The sequence below is a fragment of the Eumetopias jubatus genome, unplaced genomic scaffold, assembly GCF_037043125.1.
Source record: "Eumetopias jubatus isolate StellerSeaLion01/CBP00866 unplaced genomic scaffold, mEumJub1_p1.0 scaffold_6, whole genome shotgun sequence".
NCBI classification, from domain to species: Eukaryota; Metazoa; Chordata; class Mammalia; order Carnivora; family Otariidae; genus Eumetopias; species Eumetopias jubatus.
In genome coordinates this window covers 101,619,407-101,636,663 of record NW_028274812.1, presented here as the reverse complement: position 1 = coordinate 101,636,663, position 17,257 = coordinate 101,619,407, and the positions used below count along the sequence as shown (strand labels likewise).

General features: G+C 34.5%; 1 protein-coding gene across 2 annotated transcripts in view; it reads right to left on the bottom strand.

Moving 5' to 3' along the window:
- Positions 1–1,381: 1,381 nt before the first annotated feature.
- The window catches only part of MMUT (methylmalonyl-CoA mutase), a 35,441-nt gene continuing 19,565 nt past the window's right edge, over positions 1,382–17,257 (bottom strand). For both annotated transcript variants that reach the window (XM_028097765.2, XM_028097764.2), the window contains exons 7-13: positions 15,159–15,270; positions 13,966–14,081; positions 11,712–11,827; positions 9,216–9,347; positions 7,905–8,052; positions 3,993–4,160; positions 1,382–1,643 (exon numbers count right to left, since the gene is read on the bottom strand). In XM_028097765.2, coding sequence (XP_027953566.1) covers positions 1,515–1,643; positions 3,993–4,160; positions 7,905–8,052; positions 9,216–9,347; positions 11,712–11,827; positions 13,966–14,081; positions 15,159–15,270 — 921 coding nt within the window. In that variant the 3' untranslated portion in view covers positions 1,382–1,514. The remainder of the gene's footprint in view (positions 1,644–3,992; positions 4,161–7,904; positions 8,053–9,215; positions 9,348–11,711; positions 11,828–13,965; positions 14,082–15,158; positions 15,271–17,257) is intronic.

The window sequence follows — 17,257 nt, the reverse complement described above, 5'->3', positions numbered from 1 at the left end:
CTGTCTCTGTGAATTTTACTATTCTAGGAATCTTGTCCTTTCGCGCCTGGCTGATTTCACTTAGCATATTGTCTTCAAGTTTTACCTATGTTGTTGCATGTGTCAGAATTTCCTTCCTTTTTAAGGCTGAATAGTATTCTAAGTATATACCCCATTTTATTTATCCATTCATCTATCAAAGGACGCTTGGGTTACTTCTCTCTTGGCTTTTGTGAATAAAGCTGCTATGAACATGGGTGCACAAATATCTATGTGAGACCCCACTTTCAGTTCTTTTGGATATAAACCTAGGAGAATTATTGGGCCATTTGGTATCTTCAATTTTTTTGAGGAATCCTACCATTTTCCCCCGCAGCAGCAGTCCTGTACATTCCCACCAGCAATGTACAAGGGCTCTGTGACAATTTTAAGTCATAGGGACCTATGATAGGTAATCAACAGGTAGTCAACTTGACTGGCTACAGGGTGCCCTGATTGTGTATTATTTCCGGGTGTGTCTGTTAGGGTGCTTCTGGATGAGATTAGCATTTGAATCAGTGGATTTAGCGAAGTAGATTCCCCACTCCAGTGTTTGTGAGCCTCATCCTATCTGTTGAGGGTTTGAATGGAACAAAAGGCAGAGGAAAGAGGAATCCAGCCCTTTTATTTCCTGCCTCACTAATTGATCTAGGGCATGTCATATCACCTTTTCCGGCCCTTAGGCTGTGATTTACACTATGGGCTCTCTTGATTCCCAGGCCTGTATTCAGACTTGGACTGAGTTATACCGCTAGCTTTTCCAGGTATCATAGCCCTTCTACACTCCTAACTTACGTCATCATTCTGGAGAAAGCCATATGAACAACCTAAGCACTTTCATTTTAGGTAATATTCATAAACACCCACTCTCCTGGGTCTTGAGCCAAGCCAGCAATAATGAGGTCACATGTTCAGGAAGAAAGTAAAGTCAGATTTGAAGAAATATTCTGCCATTTCTTCCTTATTCCAACCTTTAGGTCTGATTAAATATTCTTATTGAAGTGATTCCAGTAGAATTTGGTTGAAGATCACAACCATAATATATTTCTCTATATAAATACTCTTCGTATTTTTTCCAAGATAGGCATTAGTTATTTTGTTCATATATGGATTTTGTTTTCTGGTACTCAAGTCAATATAATGCTAAATTGAAGAATTGGGACTAGTCAGACTTTTTTTTAGGTAAAGTTTAATTTTTAAAATAGAAATAGTTTTATAAGAAATACTTCAAATAAATACGACTTTTTAAAATAATACCTTTGTCTAGAGTTTCTGATGAAGTATTAAACATGTAAAGTTTTTAAGGGTATATACTTTTTTTAATTTTTAAAGACGGTACATATACAATTAGAGCATCACAAAATTCTTATAAGTCAGGTATTTTAATGTAAAGCTTTCAAGAAAGCATATATCAAGTGTTGAATTAAATTGAAGACATGGTTTTACTCTGTCATTGAAAGACTATTTTAGAAAAAAGCTAACACAAAAACAGGATGTTACATAGACTGCTGCTTCTTTTCCAAACACTTCTCAATATCATCAAGCACTTGAACGGCAGCCTTTGGAATTCGAGTCCCAGGACCAAATACATTGGAAACTCCGACTTCAAACAGAAATTCATAATCCTGTTGAAAGAATTTGTTTAATTAATAGAAGAGGCAATATTTCTAATTTCAAGGAAATGAAACTAGGACAACAAACACTGTCCTTTATTCTTTGTCGCCTATGCCCCCAGCTTTCTCAACTGGTATACCATTCGCATTTGGAGCTGAAAAGAATCCTTCCCCGGGATTGCTAATAATAACCACTAGCACCCATTTTCCAAATACCCCAGTGTGTGATATGTGGTAAGAAGCAGTATGACCTACTGATCAAGAACTTCCAAGCCCAAAACCACATAATTTTCTCTCACCTAAATTATCACTACTTGTCATTATTTGTGTTGAATGTAGTATCACATTATAGGTTTGAGTTTACAAGGCTATTTATTTCCTCTAAGATATTTTGTCTGCAGTTAGTGAATGGTGATACTTTTTCTTTTTTTCTTAATATTTTATTTATTTATTTGACAGAGAGAGACACAGCGAGAGAGGACTCAAGCAGGGGGAGTGGGAGAGGGAGAAGCAGGCTTCCCGCGGAGCAGGCAGCCCAATGCAGGGCTCGATCCCAAGACCCTGGGATCATGACCTGAGCCGAAGGCAGACGCTTAAGGACTAAGCCACCCAGGTGCCGCTGAATGGCGATACTTTTGGGGGGTGTTTTCTTTTACTTTTTTTTTATTCGAATATAGTTGACACACAGTGCTACAGGGTTTCAGGTGTACAACACAGTCATTGAGGTTTATACATTATGCTGTGTACACATCGATGTTGACTGCTACAGTTACATTATGAAGGATACTCATATTAACACACATGTGTGCCATTACAGAAAATAATCTTCAGTCTTTAAACTCACAGGGAAAAAAGTATGGAAAACATCTACAGATGTTCTGAGTAATTCAAATATCCAGAGGGTTAATACAACTTCTGTGAAATATATTTCTTGAAGATGTCAGCTCACTTAGGTAACAGACCTGTGTTTTTTGTCTACTCATATTCAATTCCAATATTTTGTGCAGCCTAATTATTTTGGTTCTTTAAATTTTAACATCACATCTAAGAGCTTAGAGATTATAGACTCTAAAACTGCAATACAGATAAAAGTTTCCATAGATAGACAATAAATAAACGCCCTTTATATTCCCATATAGTAAACGATATTTGTGAAAATAGGCAAGTACATTAACAAAAGCAGTTTTGTGTTGACTATATCACCTTAAGTACTATGTTGTTAGAAAGAATAAATAATATAGTTTGCCTGCTAGCCCCACATTATCAAACTCACAATTTCATACATATATTTTCTGATTTCATAAGTAGTCATAAGTCACTATTTTATATTCTGAGTGGTATGGAGGAAAAAAATTGTAGGCCCAGATATAAGATCACACTCCACTGATTCCTGCTCTAGTGGAGGGGTCATTGTAGCATCTATCAATTATTTTCTTAGAGCAATATCATATACACTTCTATTTTTTCCATTCTCAATATAAAAAGGAAACTTGATATAATTAAAAACTGGACTGGAAGTACACCAAATCTACATCTTAACTAATTATTTTAACTAACAGGTAAGGTAATATGTGGAAGGTATCCCCCCACCCCATTAATAAATTAACTGACATCACTGACTGTTACTTAGCATTCATTTCTCCTTTTCTAAGATGATCCACATTTTTGTTCAAGAATCCACCTCTTCCCCAATCAGGGGAAATTCAAATTATTGAATTTTCAGGACAGGCTGATTCCATTTACTTCTGAATTAGGGTATTTTGGGATCTAAGAAAATTACACCCCAATCAAATCAGCTTTAATGAAAAAGAAGTTTTACAAAACCATGTAACTGATACAGTTCGGAGTTAGGGCAACAGTCATGGATGGAAACATGGAAGGACTGAACAAGGTAGCACTTTCAAACAACGGAAGCAAGTGCTGACTGGTTAACCAAAGGACTCAATTCATTTACCACAAGGAGTGCTCACTGTCTGTGGCTAGGGGTTGATATATGCACTGTGTTTACCATTCTTCTCTATTTATTACTTTTATCCTGTTCCTTTTCCATCATTCTTTACTGAATATGAAGAAAGTAGATCTCTATCTAGGTTACTAGTTTGCAAAGAGGTAATTCCCTCATAGAAGCTTTGTAAATTGTTAAATTACACATAATGAATTACAATATAGCTTGAATAGGAAAGAACATTGCCCACTTTTTTAGTAAAATTTACTTAGTAAAATCACTAGAAAATAATTTAGATCAATATCTACAGCAAATTTATCTTTAGTAAATGTATACAGTAAAGGGAACTACATATAAACTAATATTACTCAGGATTCCCATCATAGTACTAGAAAAATACAGGAGATGAACAATACCTGTGGTGGTATCACCCCTCCACACATGACAAGAATATCTGGCCGTCCCAGGGAGTTGAGCTCTTTGATGAGCTCAGGAACTAGGGTTTTATGACCAGCAGCGAGTGTGCTCACACCCACAGCGTGCACATCTGCATCCACGGCCTGCTGGGCCACTTCACGGGGAGTCTAAGCAATCAGAAAGTAAAGAAACAAATCATCATTTATTCCAAAGAGTATTTTAAAACTGTTATCTACTTGATTGACATTCTGAGGTTTTCCTCATTAAAAATCTTGAAGTGAATATAATTTGATATTTCATCATTCTCAAATCATAAATACCAACTCATCCAATTGATAAGCACCAGTGCTGCATTTGCTTCTAGCCCTAGAATTTATCAATTAGATTTAAGTTACACCAAAATATAGTTCCCCCAAAAAACTTTTAGGATAAGGAATATAGGCAAATGTTATTATCTCTTCACATTATAATTTTTGAAAAATACATCTGTTGTCTTATCAACATTTACTGAGTGGTTGAGAAGTATAAGACAACATGTTATAGTATCTATGAAGAAGTAAAAGACAAAATAAATTCGATGTGAAAAGTGAATCTTAGGTTTTAAAACAGAATGGGAAAGAGCGACATTAGCAAGATGGCACACTAGGAAGCTGAGGCCTCGGTCTCCCATGAAGACACTGAATTGAAAGCAACACATGAATCAAAATAACATGAGAACTCTAGAAACCAGTTAAGGGGCTACAGCATCCTGGCAAATACATAAACAAGAGAAGGAATGGTGTCAAGAAGGCTGTTCTTCATTATTAACTGGATTTAACCAGTATGCTATACAGAATCATAAAGGATATTTTCAAGTATTCAATTATGAACTGAGTTACCCAGGATCATATTCATTCTCTGCAATGACTCTGTGGCATCTGCTTTGATAATCTGCATGTATTTAAATAACTTCATATAAAAGATACCTACAAGTTTCTCATTGTAAATATAATGTAAATTGAGAAATTTGGGGAGGATAAAGTTATCTCAGAAACCACTGAACAATTATAAGCTCAAAAAAATTATTAAAATCTGAAGATTTCCTTAATTTGCAATATTTTAACGCTCATAATTTCAGGGTGAAAACAAAAGATCCTACGCTCTCAGTAATGAAGCCACATTCAAGAAGATCTCTAAGTAAATCAAACAGCATATTGGTAAAACCTTCAGTCTGTGAAAAATATAACCTATGAAATTAAAACCTTTAAGAAAATGTGCATATTCTTAGTATTAATGCATTAAGAAATTTAATTGACTTATGCATGATTGATCATTCATATCACCCATGTTACCAAAATTTATTAGATTAAAATTCCATTTAAACAATTCAGTTCCATGCTTTATGCTTATATATATTAAACTGTATTTTATGTTACCAAATATTGAACATTTTAAAACTTCCAAATCTAATTTTACTTAAATCATACACAGAACTGCAGGAAAGTACCTCCATCCATAGATAAGTGTTTCTTTTCTTTTTTTTAATGACAAAGTATTATGTTAACAAAGTTGGTGGTACTAAATGGCAAATTATATTTTTATAGATGGCATGTAACGGGGAAATGAACTTGCAGCTCTTTGAAAAATTCTTTTAAGTGCCAATGGATGACAACCATTGTTTTTAATTACTTTTATTTTATAAGAAATATTTCCCAAAAGCTAATTACTAAATATCAGGAATGTATTATATTTGGTCATTATTTAAAACAAACAAAGGGGCACCTGGGTGGCTCAGTTGGTTAAGCACTGGACTCTTGATTTCAGCTCAGGTCATGATCTCAAGGTCCTGGGGATCGAGGCCCGCCTGGGGCTCCCCGCTGAGTGGGAAATCTGCTTGTCTCCCTCCCCCTCTGTCCCTCCCTCCTCTCTCTCTCTCCCCCTCTCTAAAACAAACAGAAAGGAAAGTAAAAGGGTAGTAGAATGTAAGTAAAAAACTAGAATGGGAAAGTATTCAACTCAATGGAAGAATGAAAGCAATCTAAATATATATCTTTATTTAATCTAAAATATATGTGAGGTTCTTAACAAAACCTAGCTTAAATGTATTTATGAATTTACCTACCAACACAGTTCAAAGATGTTATCTCCACAAGTTCAGGTTAACTCTTCATAATAAAAACTTCTTCTAGACTCTCTACAGTAATATTTAAAAATTCACTGTTGAACACTACATCAAAAACTAATGATGTACTATATGTTGGCTAACTGAACATAATAAAAAAATTAATTAATTAAAATAAAATTCAAAAAGGGAAAAATCTTACAGATTCCACAGGGCATGGGCCTCTTCAGGAAGGTTTACTTCTGGCTGGTAAAAATGCAACAAATACTCTTAAGTCTTCATCTTAGTTGACCCACCCACAGTGTGGAATAACAGTACTTCCTTTTCCCTGAAACTCTCCTTCTTCCTCAGTTTTTATCTCACTCCTCACCCCATTTCCTCCTTTGCTGCCTCCTTCTCTTTTTCCTTTTAATGTTCAAGTTCTCATCTTGCGATATATATTCGTGATGGGAAGTTAAATCAGTTTTCACAGTTTTAAGTAATGGAGGCCTCTCTTCTATGCCCCAGACATGCATATCCAACTTACAAGGTCATCTTCATCTGAATGTTCCATAAGCTGGTTCTCTTAAGCCTGCCTCCTTATCGTAAATAGTCCCTTCTTTAAATTTTCTTCACAATCTTAGCCGACTTCTGCTAAGACTCTGACACTGCCTTGGGTAAGGCCTGCCCTGTTTCTCACTCAGATTACTGAACATCTTAACTGGATTCCTTACATCTAGTCACAGCTCCTCTCAAACCACTTCAGAAAGTGATTTTCCTGGAAAGTGAGCTTTCTAAAGTATATATTTGATTGTCACTCTGCCTAAACACCTTTGGGATAATGTTCATACTTCTTAGAATGGCACATATAAGGCTATTCATCGCAATCTACATACCATCCCAAGCTCTGTATTCTAATCATACTGAACTTCTTAGTCACCGGAAGGCATCATGCCTTCATGACCCTGTACCTCTGCACCTCTGCTCAAGCCAACTCTTCTTAGCACGCCCTTCCCTGCCTTGCTCTCTAGGCTTCCAAAAGGCACAGTTCAACCATAAGTTCCTAGAATACTTGGACAAGTTCCTTGTTCAAACTTTAATTACATTAACTATTACTCTGATGTGATTACTGGTAAGTAAATCTCTTTCTGATTAGGAGTCTATAACCTCCCTGAAGACAAAATCATACCTTATTCAACTCAGAACCTAGCATTTGGTAGATGATCAATAAGTATATAGTGGATACAGCTTGTAATATGAAAGTTATTACAATGTACTCAACCAAATATATTTTGTAGAGAATGATTATTGTATCACTCTATAGAGAATTTCGCCTTCATTTACTTCCAACAAGTTATTAGCGGGCTGGATCAAATATTCTGTGATTAAATAAAATACTACTAAAGAATAACAGAAGAGAATATCTAATTATGATATTCTCTCACTCTGATGCCTGATTTCCCCTTCAAAACACTTTCCACCAATCCAACGTGGGTTATCTTTCCAACAAATTATTAGTCAAATCTCAATAAATGATATAAAAAGATCATTGAAAGTAACCTTCAGTTTCAGATGCCTAATAACAATTTTAGTTACCGATTTTTACAAAATCTGAGAAACAAGTACATTAACATAAATTACATTACTTTCCTATTTCTGTCATAATTAACTGGATTTATATGCATTCAAAAATAAATTGGGGAATTTGTTGAACTCATTTTCTTCTTTTACAACTTGAAAAACATCATGGTTTATCATCTTATCATTATTTGTTCAAAATATAAGTGATTTATGACAATCTTTTGGAAATTCCCCCCAAAATTTTCAGTACCTGAAAAAGAGGACCTATGTCCACATCAAAACCAAGGTCAGCAAATCCTGTAGCAATAACTTTTGCTCCTCTGTCATGTCCATCTTGTCCCATTTTTGCCACAAGAAGACGAGGTCTGCGACCTTCATGTTCCATGAATTTATTAACCCTAAGAACATTTCAAAACACAGCAGTTGTTAAAAATAATAAAATACAATTTCTATATTAATTGTCCAAAGGTAATACATAAAAACTGTAATTTATTCACACCAAATTTTTCAAGTTTATTTAAAAACACCTTTTTATATCTGTTTACTCATACTTTGTGAGTATCTCTAATTTAAACTGAGAATTCCATTAAAGCCTGGATATGCTTACCATCTTCCCCTTAGAGGAAAATCTGAAAGATGGCACAGCCAATAAGCCCATAACACTTGAGAACACCATAGTGAAGCAAGATGAGGAAATGACAACTTTTCACTTTCATAAGCCAGTCTCCAGAGTATAATATGCACAAATATTTAAATATAAATTAAAAGGTGACTTTCAGAGTTATTTATACAAATGTGACTCACTAGTTGCTTTGAACTATATCTCACCTACTCATCACAAATGTGAACTCCTCCAAGCTGACTGTAATGTGGTGCCTTCTAATGACATATAATCAAAATGTCTGCCAGCTTAAATCAATAAATTTACACCCCACATTAAAAAGTACACTTGTTTTTGTTAAAAGAAAAAAAAAGTTCCATTTTGATGACTTTCAACTTGGATGTTTTGATATTTATCTCATATATAACTAGTGACATAAAAAGAGGGAAATTTATTACAAAGGTTGAGAAAAAAAATCATCAGGAAGCTACATTTACACCTGGGAAGTATGATCAATTTATATTAATTTATATTTCCTAATCATGTTTGACAGTGCTATTTATTGTCAGTTCAGAGAGCCTGATTTTAATTTATGCCTAGATGGCAACCAAATACTTATTTTCAAAGAGGAAATTATTTTAGAATTATTTGAGCAATTAAACAATTTGAATAAACTTAGGAAAATATGAAAGTATACTGTAGTAAGGAGACTGAAATATAACTACCTAGGGGATATGAAACAATATCAGTGTTAGTTAAAAAAACATTTGTTTTAAATGAGAAACTCCTAAGGGAACTATAGTGAAAATTCAAAGTATTATATTAGTAAAACTACAGACTAACAGGAAAGTCAATTCAAATATTTTCCAAATGGTATGTGAGAAAATTAAGCCCACAGTTGATTCACGGGGATTATGTTAACAGAAAAGACATTCTGGTGAAAGAAATCTCACATATTACCTCTTGATAGCATATGATATCTCTTTACTTTCTCCAAATTCCTGGCGATAGGCTCCACTCACCATACGATCATTAGCTTTATGCTCACCAAACACCTTTTTCATAGCATCTGTGATTTCCCCAACTGTACATCTAAAATATTAAAATAATAAAACAGAGGTTCTCTTAACATCATTTGAGATAAAAATATTTACTGACTTTAATATTCAATATAATTAGACATACTTTATTACCTAAGTAAAAACTATGCTATCAAAAATCTTATGGTATTGGGGGTGCCTGGGTGGCTCAGTCATTAAGTGCTTGCCTTCGACTCAGGTCATGATCCCGGGGTCCTGGGATTGACCCCACATCAGGCTCCCTGCTCGGCGGGAAGCCTGCTTCTCCCTCTCCCTCACTTGTGTTCCCTCTCTCGCTGTGTCTCTCTCTGTCAAATAAATAAATAAAATCTTTAAAAGAAAAAATCTTATGGTATTTGTCTTTCTCTGACTGACTTATTTCTCTTAAATAAGAATTTTTTTACTGCATTGATGAAAGCATCTTTCCTCAGAATACTTATGAAAAATGATTCTGGATGCCTTTATACATAGTAAACTTTTTAACATTTGTTAATTTGAAAATAACTGAATGACTTAAAAACTATAAGTAGATAAGCATGTGAAGGTTACTGAATAATTCACCACTTAACAATACAAATAGGCAAAGAGAGCAAGATTCCCACTGATACTTTTTTTTTTTTTGAGAGAGAGAATCTTAAGCAGGCTCCACATCCAGCGTGGAGCCCAAAGCAGGGCCTGATCTCACAGCCCTGAGATCATGACCTGAACTGGAATCAAGAGTTAGACGCTTAACTGCCCGACCCACTCAGGGGCCCCTCCTGCTGATACATTTTGATAAAAAGTAAGTCTTCTAGCATATTCCATCCGTTTGTTCACTAATTCATTCAACAATTATTGAGTGCCTAATATGGGCCAAGAATGGTAAGTGCTAGACATATGATGATAAGACGGCGGGGGAAAGTACCTGCTCTTACAGAGCTTATCATTTAGCAGGGGATACAGACAATACACATGCACACAAATGAATTAATAAGAATTTCATATGATAATAAGCACTACGAACACACTGAAACAGGTGAAATGGGGTCTCTGGGAAAGCTACTCAAAGATATTGAAGATATGAAGATATAACTTTTGAACTAAGACCTAAATGATGAGAAGGAGAAACTCAAGTGAATTTAAGGGGGAAAACTGAAAAAGAAAGTACTAAATGCAAAAAAGTTTGAGAGGTAGAAAAACATGCTCTTTGTTCTACAACTAGGAAGGACACTGGGGACACAGCATTTGAAGGAAGCAGAGTCATATCTCACACAATCTTGCAGGCCATTCTAAGATTAGGTTTTAATTTAGAAAGTATGGGAGACCATTCGAGGACTATAAGCAGAGAAGTTTTCTTATTTAAGAAATTAAAACTGGAAAAAAAAAAAAAAAAAAACAAAAACCCAACCCACATACTGTTTACCCCTTAAGCACTTAAAACAACATGTTTAAAAAAAAGTTAATTAAGCAATAAACAACAAAAGCAAAAATAATTCATTTAGTGACATCATGTATTGGGAGAAAATTTTCTGTGGTTTACAGGATCAGTTTGTTGATTTTTTTAATATACCTTTAATAGCTCCACATGCTTACAGGACAGTGGACCCTAGAGTATCATGAATAAAGCTCTATCTGCTCAAACCCTGGTGATATCCAAGTACTGTACATGAATAAAATGTCTTCGGGAACGCCACCATTTGGCTAGCTGGCCACCAGCTGCACTGTGTCCTGCACTGCATTGCACTGTGGCACATGGGTTCCTGGGGTGCTCAGCATGCTACCTTTCATCCAGTGAAGGAAAGGGAAAAGCTTAAGCATGTTTCCTGCTCAGAAAGGTTTCATGATGCCCTTGGTGAAGAACATACGTGAGTTCATTTATAATTCATTACCATCTACCTGCTAAAATGACCAACCTCTGGCTTTTCCCTGGAGATGGGAAATGAGTACATATACCTGAACAGTTCTCACTACCTTACTTTGCTAGTAACTGAATTTGACAAAAGCAATCACTTTTGCCCTGTTTTGTTCATCTATTTGTAGAAATGTTTAGAGCTACATTAGCTAGTTACTAATGACCTGAAGGTATTTTCCCTCGTAAGATGGACTTTCTCAAAACCTGAGGACTTCATGTTTGGCATATTTTAAATGTTAAAGTTTCATTTTTAAATTTTATTTAAGAAGATTAAAACCTCTTAATGTTTATATGTTTAAAAAAACCATGAATGCTGTTAAGTGCACAGATATTTAAGAAAAATAAAAACTAACTTCATTTGAGTTTCCAATATTTTTGTTTCAGCTCACACGGTTTATATGATCAACCTTTTATTTAAGTACACGTTGAAAAGCTAAACTGGTCAACTTCTGGTATTTGGAAATCTCCAAACTTAAATACCCTCACCTTGCACGAGCTGCATCCACTGCAAGAGCCAGAATGTTCCCATCTCCACTGGCAGCACATTCAGTAAGTGCAGCTAGACACTGTTCAGCCAAATCTTGATCCCTGCTGCATTTGACCTTATGAAAAAGGTTAAGAAAGGGGACAATTTACATGAATAGAGAATAAAACAGAGATCAGGAAATCAGATACTGATATACATCACATAGAAATTGTTCCATAATCCTAAACTCAAAAGCAAAAGGAAAAGAAAGGAGAGAATAATATGTATCCTAGGTCTGATACTCATTCAATTTATTCATTCACTCATTCAACATTTAAGGACTTCCTAAAATAATACTGAATTCAGCATAATCCTGATAAATCAGAAATAAGCATTTATTAACTGTAATAAAATGTTATAAATAACATTTATTTATTAACAATAAATAATAGTGGTGACTCTCCCAAGTAATACGTGATACTTAGGCTTTACTAATGTAACAAGACATCGAAAACAGGTAGATGTTTTACATGAGTAATTTCAAAGGTACACTATAAGAATAATAGTGACAAGGATGAAAAAATAGTAATAGATTACAACTTCAAGAATAGTTCAGTTATATGTTGTTTTCCTTAGCTAATTAACACTATATTGGTAATAATATCTATGTGTATGATTTTTCTTTAGTTAAAATTAATCCAAAGAGGGGCGCCTGGGTGGCTCAGTCAGTTAAGCGTCGGACTCTTGATCTCAGCTCAGGTCTTAATCTCTGGGTTGTGAGTTTAAGCCCCATGTTGGGCTTAAAAAATAAAAATAAAAATAATCCAAAAAGAGAGAAAAAGAGACAAGAGACAATGAGAAATATTTCAACAGAGACAAAAAGACAATGAAAAGCATGGTCAAAAACTTTTCCCCTCAGGTCCTAGCTCTACTCTGCTCTGCCAACAACCTGCCTAAACAAAGTTATCTAAAATCCAATTTTTTACAAGTTTACACCACCTATAAAAGAGTCTAAAATATGATACTGCTCAAGATGCTACTAATATCATCTAATATCTATAAGCAGAAGTGGACCAGAAATCCTATACTAAGGGCAAGGAAAAACCCAATTCCATCATCACTAGTGAATTTCTCTCTTGCCTGAAATAAAGTTTAACAATATTTATGGCAAATGGAACCCCTCCAGCTGTGAGAGTGCAGAGTTAATAAAAGCCTAAAGTATAAGAGAGAAGAAAAGTTTTCCAAATAGAATAAATGTTGAGACTTTTGTGATAACTGAAAATAAAATGCTACATCCTAAATAGGACCTTTTTAAAAAGTGACAAAAATGTGAGAGAGTCGTTATCTCCTGATTGAGGGTGAAAATAGAAATAATGTCATTAAACGTCTGCCATTAAAAAAACGGAAGAGGATAGTTGTGCATTCAGTCTAACTGAACAAGCTCTATTAGAGCCCTGAGAACATCTCAACTGAGGGGGGGAAAAAAGATCTTAAATTATCACAGGGAAAGTAAACCGAGGAAAACCATTAAAGATCGCTGAAGAATGTCAAGTTTCTTGCCTTAAAAATAACAGTAATTATAAAAGCCAGAGATTAAGAGACCGCGGTAAGCATCGTACAATGGAAATATATAACTTACAACTATAAGAATATGTTTTATCTGTCTTGGTATCTCATAAACATTGATTCATCTTGGCAAGAAATTGGAAATAAAGTTAGGATAGTACTCTAGTTTCAATCAAAATAATTATCTTTCACTTATAAACTGTCTTACTAAAGCACCATTAAGATATATTTGACTTAAAAAAAAAAAACGAAAGCAAATGATTCTTTCATAGTAGTATCAGAAACCACGGTCTAGTGGAAACAAATTATAGTGAGAAGCCCTGGGTTCAGATACTCTGAACTTAATTTTGTTTTTAATTTTGAGTGAGTTATATAATCATTTAAGCCTTTGTTTTAATCTGTAAATTATGGGAGGTATTATTATTATTATTGTGGTTTTTAATAATAATATGTAAGTTTCACAAAGGCAGTTATAATGATTTAAAACATGAGTGTTTGGTGTCAACAGACTTAGATTTGAGTCTCAACTATTCAATTATTTATTCCGGGCAAGTTTCTTAATCTCCCTTATCTTTAGTTTCCTTAACTTTAAAATGTTGGGAAATAATACCCAGCTCATATGGTTGTTATAAGGATTAAGAAAGACAATGTAAGGGCTTACAGTGCCCAGAACACAGAAAGCACTCAAAAAATGATAGCTATTATTACCTTCTTGAGTTTTTCAATCTGTTTGTTACGCACTGAAGTATTATCAATTGCCAGAACTTCTACAGATTCTTCTTTATCCAGTTGGTACTTATTTACTCCAACAATTATTTCAGAACCTATTAATTTTCCAAAGGAAAATAATATGTAGATTCTATTCACAAATAATTGCCTAATAGTAATGCTCTCATCATCACATACTTTCCTTATAAGCTTAAAATTTTCAAGTAGTATTCTTAAATCTTAATGAAACTTCAATATAGATCAGCAAAGCAAATCCCAATAAAATGGGGATGAGAGGAGAAAGAACCGGTATGTATCAGAATCTCTGTAAGGGAGGACTTTTATTATTCTCCCAAACTATATGCTTCCCTAGAGTTTCTGATAAACCCTCTTCTAACACCACAAAATTAAAATAATAATAGCAGCTACATCAAGATTTATAAGGAAGAGGATTCACATCCAAAAGCATTTCCAATGTATTTTTGAATTCTCACTTTTAACAAAAAGTACTTTTAAAATTTGTTAAGTAATAAACCAGAATTATAAAGACATTTCCTTAACATAGTAAGAAAATATTTAGCCTCAAAGTACTAGATTATTACTGTATCTAAAGACACCCTGCCACCCACCCCTTCCCCTTATTTCCTTTATAGAACTCATCACAATCTATAATTATCTTGCTTATTTATTTGTTTACTTGTTCATTTTCTCTCTCTCTTACTAAAAATGTAAGCTCTAAGGGTGCAGAGAGCTTACCTGATCTATTCACAGTTGTATATCCAGACATAGTACAGTGCCTCAAATGCTAAATACTAAAAAAGTGTTGACTGGACTGAAAGAATAAATACTCCAATGCAAAACAAAATGACCAATAATAATATCATCTTTAAAATGCTGGAGATACCCACCTATACATGTATATATACACAATGGGCATGCCTCCACACATACTCTACATATGCTTACCTGTGTGCATCCATGCATGCAAAAATGCAAACAGGGAGATGGATAGAAAGACAGAGAGATAGATGGAGAGAGAGATAAGTAGATAGATAGAAATGAGAAACATTTTATCCAAGTTTCATTTTTCCATTATTTTTGTTTTATTAACTATATATGTTATCTTCAAACAGAAATTAGTATTTCTTTTTAAATATTGGATTTCACACATAAACGTTTTCAATTTATCTTACCAGAATCTATTCTTGCTTGCCTTCGGGCAGCACATTCTTCAATTCGAAGTTTAGGTATTCCTTCCGCTACAGCTTTGGCCATTCCACCCATCTCTTCAATTTCATCAATGAGCTAATAAAAAAAAGAGATTAATAAAACTGGAAAAGAATATAAAGATTTTTAATAAACTATACAAATTAGTTACATCACATAATTACTAATATTAATAAAGTCATAACTATTTTAGTTGTAAGTTTAATGTTTCATAAGAAAAGAATTAAGTTGACTTCAAGAACATTAATTAGAAATTCTAGAGGGGCGGAGCAAGATGGCGGAGGAGTAGGAGACCTAGATTTCGTCTGGTCTCAGGAATTCAGCTGAATAGGGATCAAACCATTCTGAACACCTACGAACTCAACAGGAGATCAAAGAGGAGAGTAGCAACAACTATCTGAACAGAGAAGCAACCACTTACTGGAAGAGTCATATTTTATCCCTTCATAGTAGTTACCCTTATTTTTGGCATATTTATATAAGTTGTTCTCTCTTTAAAATTTTGAGATACAATTTCTTCTAACAGATAAAAATATACCCTAAATCACTAGTGTATGGTTCTGTTCTAGTCTCCTGCCTGATCACATTCTCTCCCTTTTTTCTTTTTTTTTTAAATCTTCTTTCTTTTTTCAAACAACTTCTTATCTTATCAAGTCCTTTTATAAAATCTTTTATAATTTTCATCTTTACAGTCATCTCCTATCCCTTCATTGTATCAACCCTTATTTTGTACATATATGTCTTTCTTCCTTTAAAATTTTAGGAGGCACTTTTTTCTAACAGACGAAAATACGCCCAAAATCTAGTGTGTGGCACTGATCTATGCACTAGCCTGATCATATTTGATCACATTCTGCTTTTTTTGTATTGTTCTGTTTTTGTTTTTATCTTTTTTTTTTCTTTTTTTTTCTCTTTCTTTTTTCTTTCTTTCCCTTTCTTTTCCCCTGGTTTCAGGTCTTTTCTGATTTGTATACAGTATATTTGCTGGGGATGTTGTAAACCTGTTAGCATTTTGTTCTCTCATTCATCTCTTCTCCTCTGGACAAAATGACAAGACGAAAGAAATCACCTCAGCAAAAAGAACAAGAGGTAGTACCGTCAGCCAGGGACCTACTCAATACGGACATTAGTACGATGTCGGACCTAGAGTTCGGAATCATGACTTTAAAGATACTAGCTGGGCTTGAAAAAAGCGTGGAAGTTATTAGAGAAACCCTTTCTGGAGAAATAAAAGACCTAAAATCTAACCAAGTCGAAATCAAAAAGGCTATTAATGAGGTGCAATCAAAAATGGGGGCACTAACTGCTAGGATAAATGAGGCAGAAGAGAGAATCAGCGATATAGAAGACCAAATGATGGAAAATAAAGAGGCTAAGAAAAAGAGGGAGAAACAACTACAGGATCACGAGGGCAGAATTCGAGAGATAAGTCATTCGATAAGACGAAACAACATTAGAATAATTGGGATCCCAGAAGAAGAAGAAAGAGAGAGAGGGGCAGAAGGTATATTGGAGCAAATAATAGCAGAGAACTTCCCTAATGTGAAGAAGGAAACAGGCATCAAAATCCAGGAGGCACAGAGAACCCCTCTCAAAATCAATAAAAATAGGTCAACACCCCGACATCTAATAGTAAAACTTACGAGTCTCAGAGACAAAGAGAAAATCCTGAAAGCAGCTCGGGAGAAGAGATATGTAACCTATAATGGTAGAAACTTTAGATTGGCAACAGACCTATCCACAGAGACCTGGCAGGCCAGAAAGGACTGGCAAGATATCTTCAGAGCACTAAACAAGAAAAATATGCAGCCAAGAATACTATATCCAGCTAGGCTGTCATTGAAAATAGAAGGAGAGATAAAAAGCTTCCAGAACAAACAAAAACTAAAGGAATTTGCAAACACGAAACCAGCCCTCCAAGAAATATTGAAAGGGGTCCTCTAAGCAAAGAGAGAGCCTAAAAGCAGCAAAGATCAGAAAGGAACACAGACAACATACAGTAACAGTCACCTTACAGGCAATACAATGGCACTAAATTCATATCTTTCAATAGTTACCCTGAATG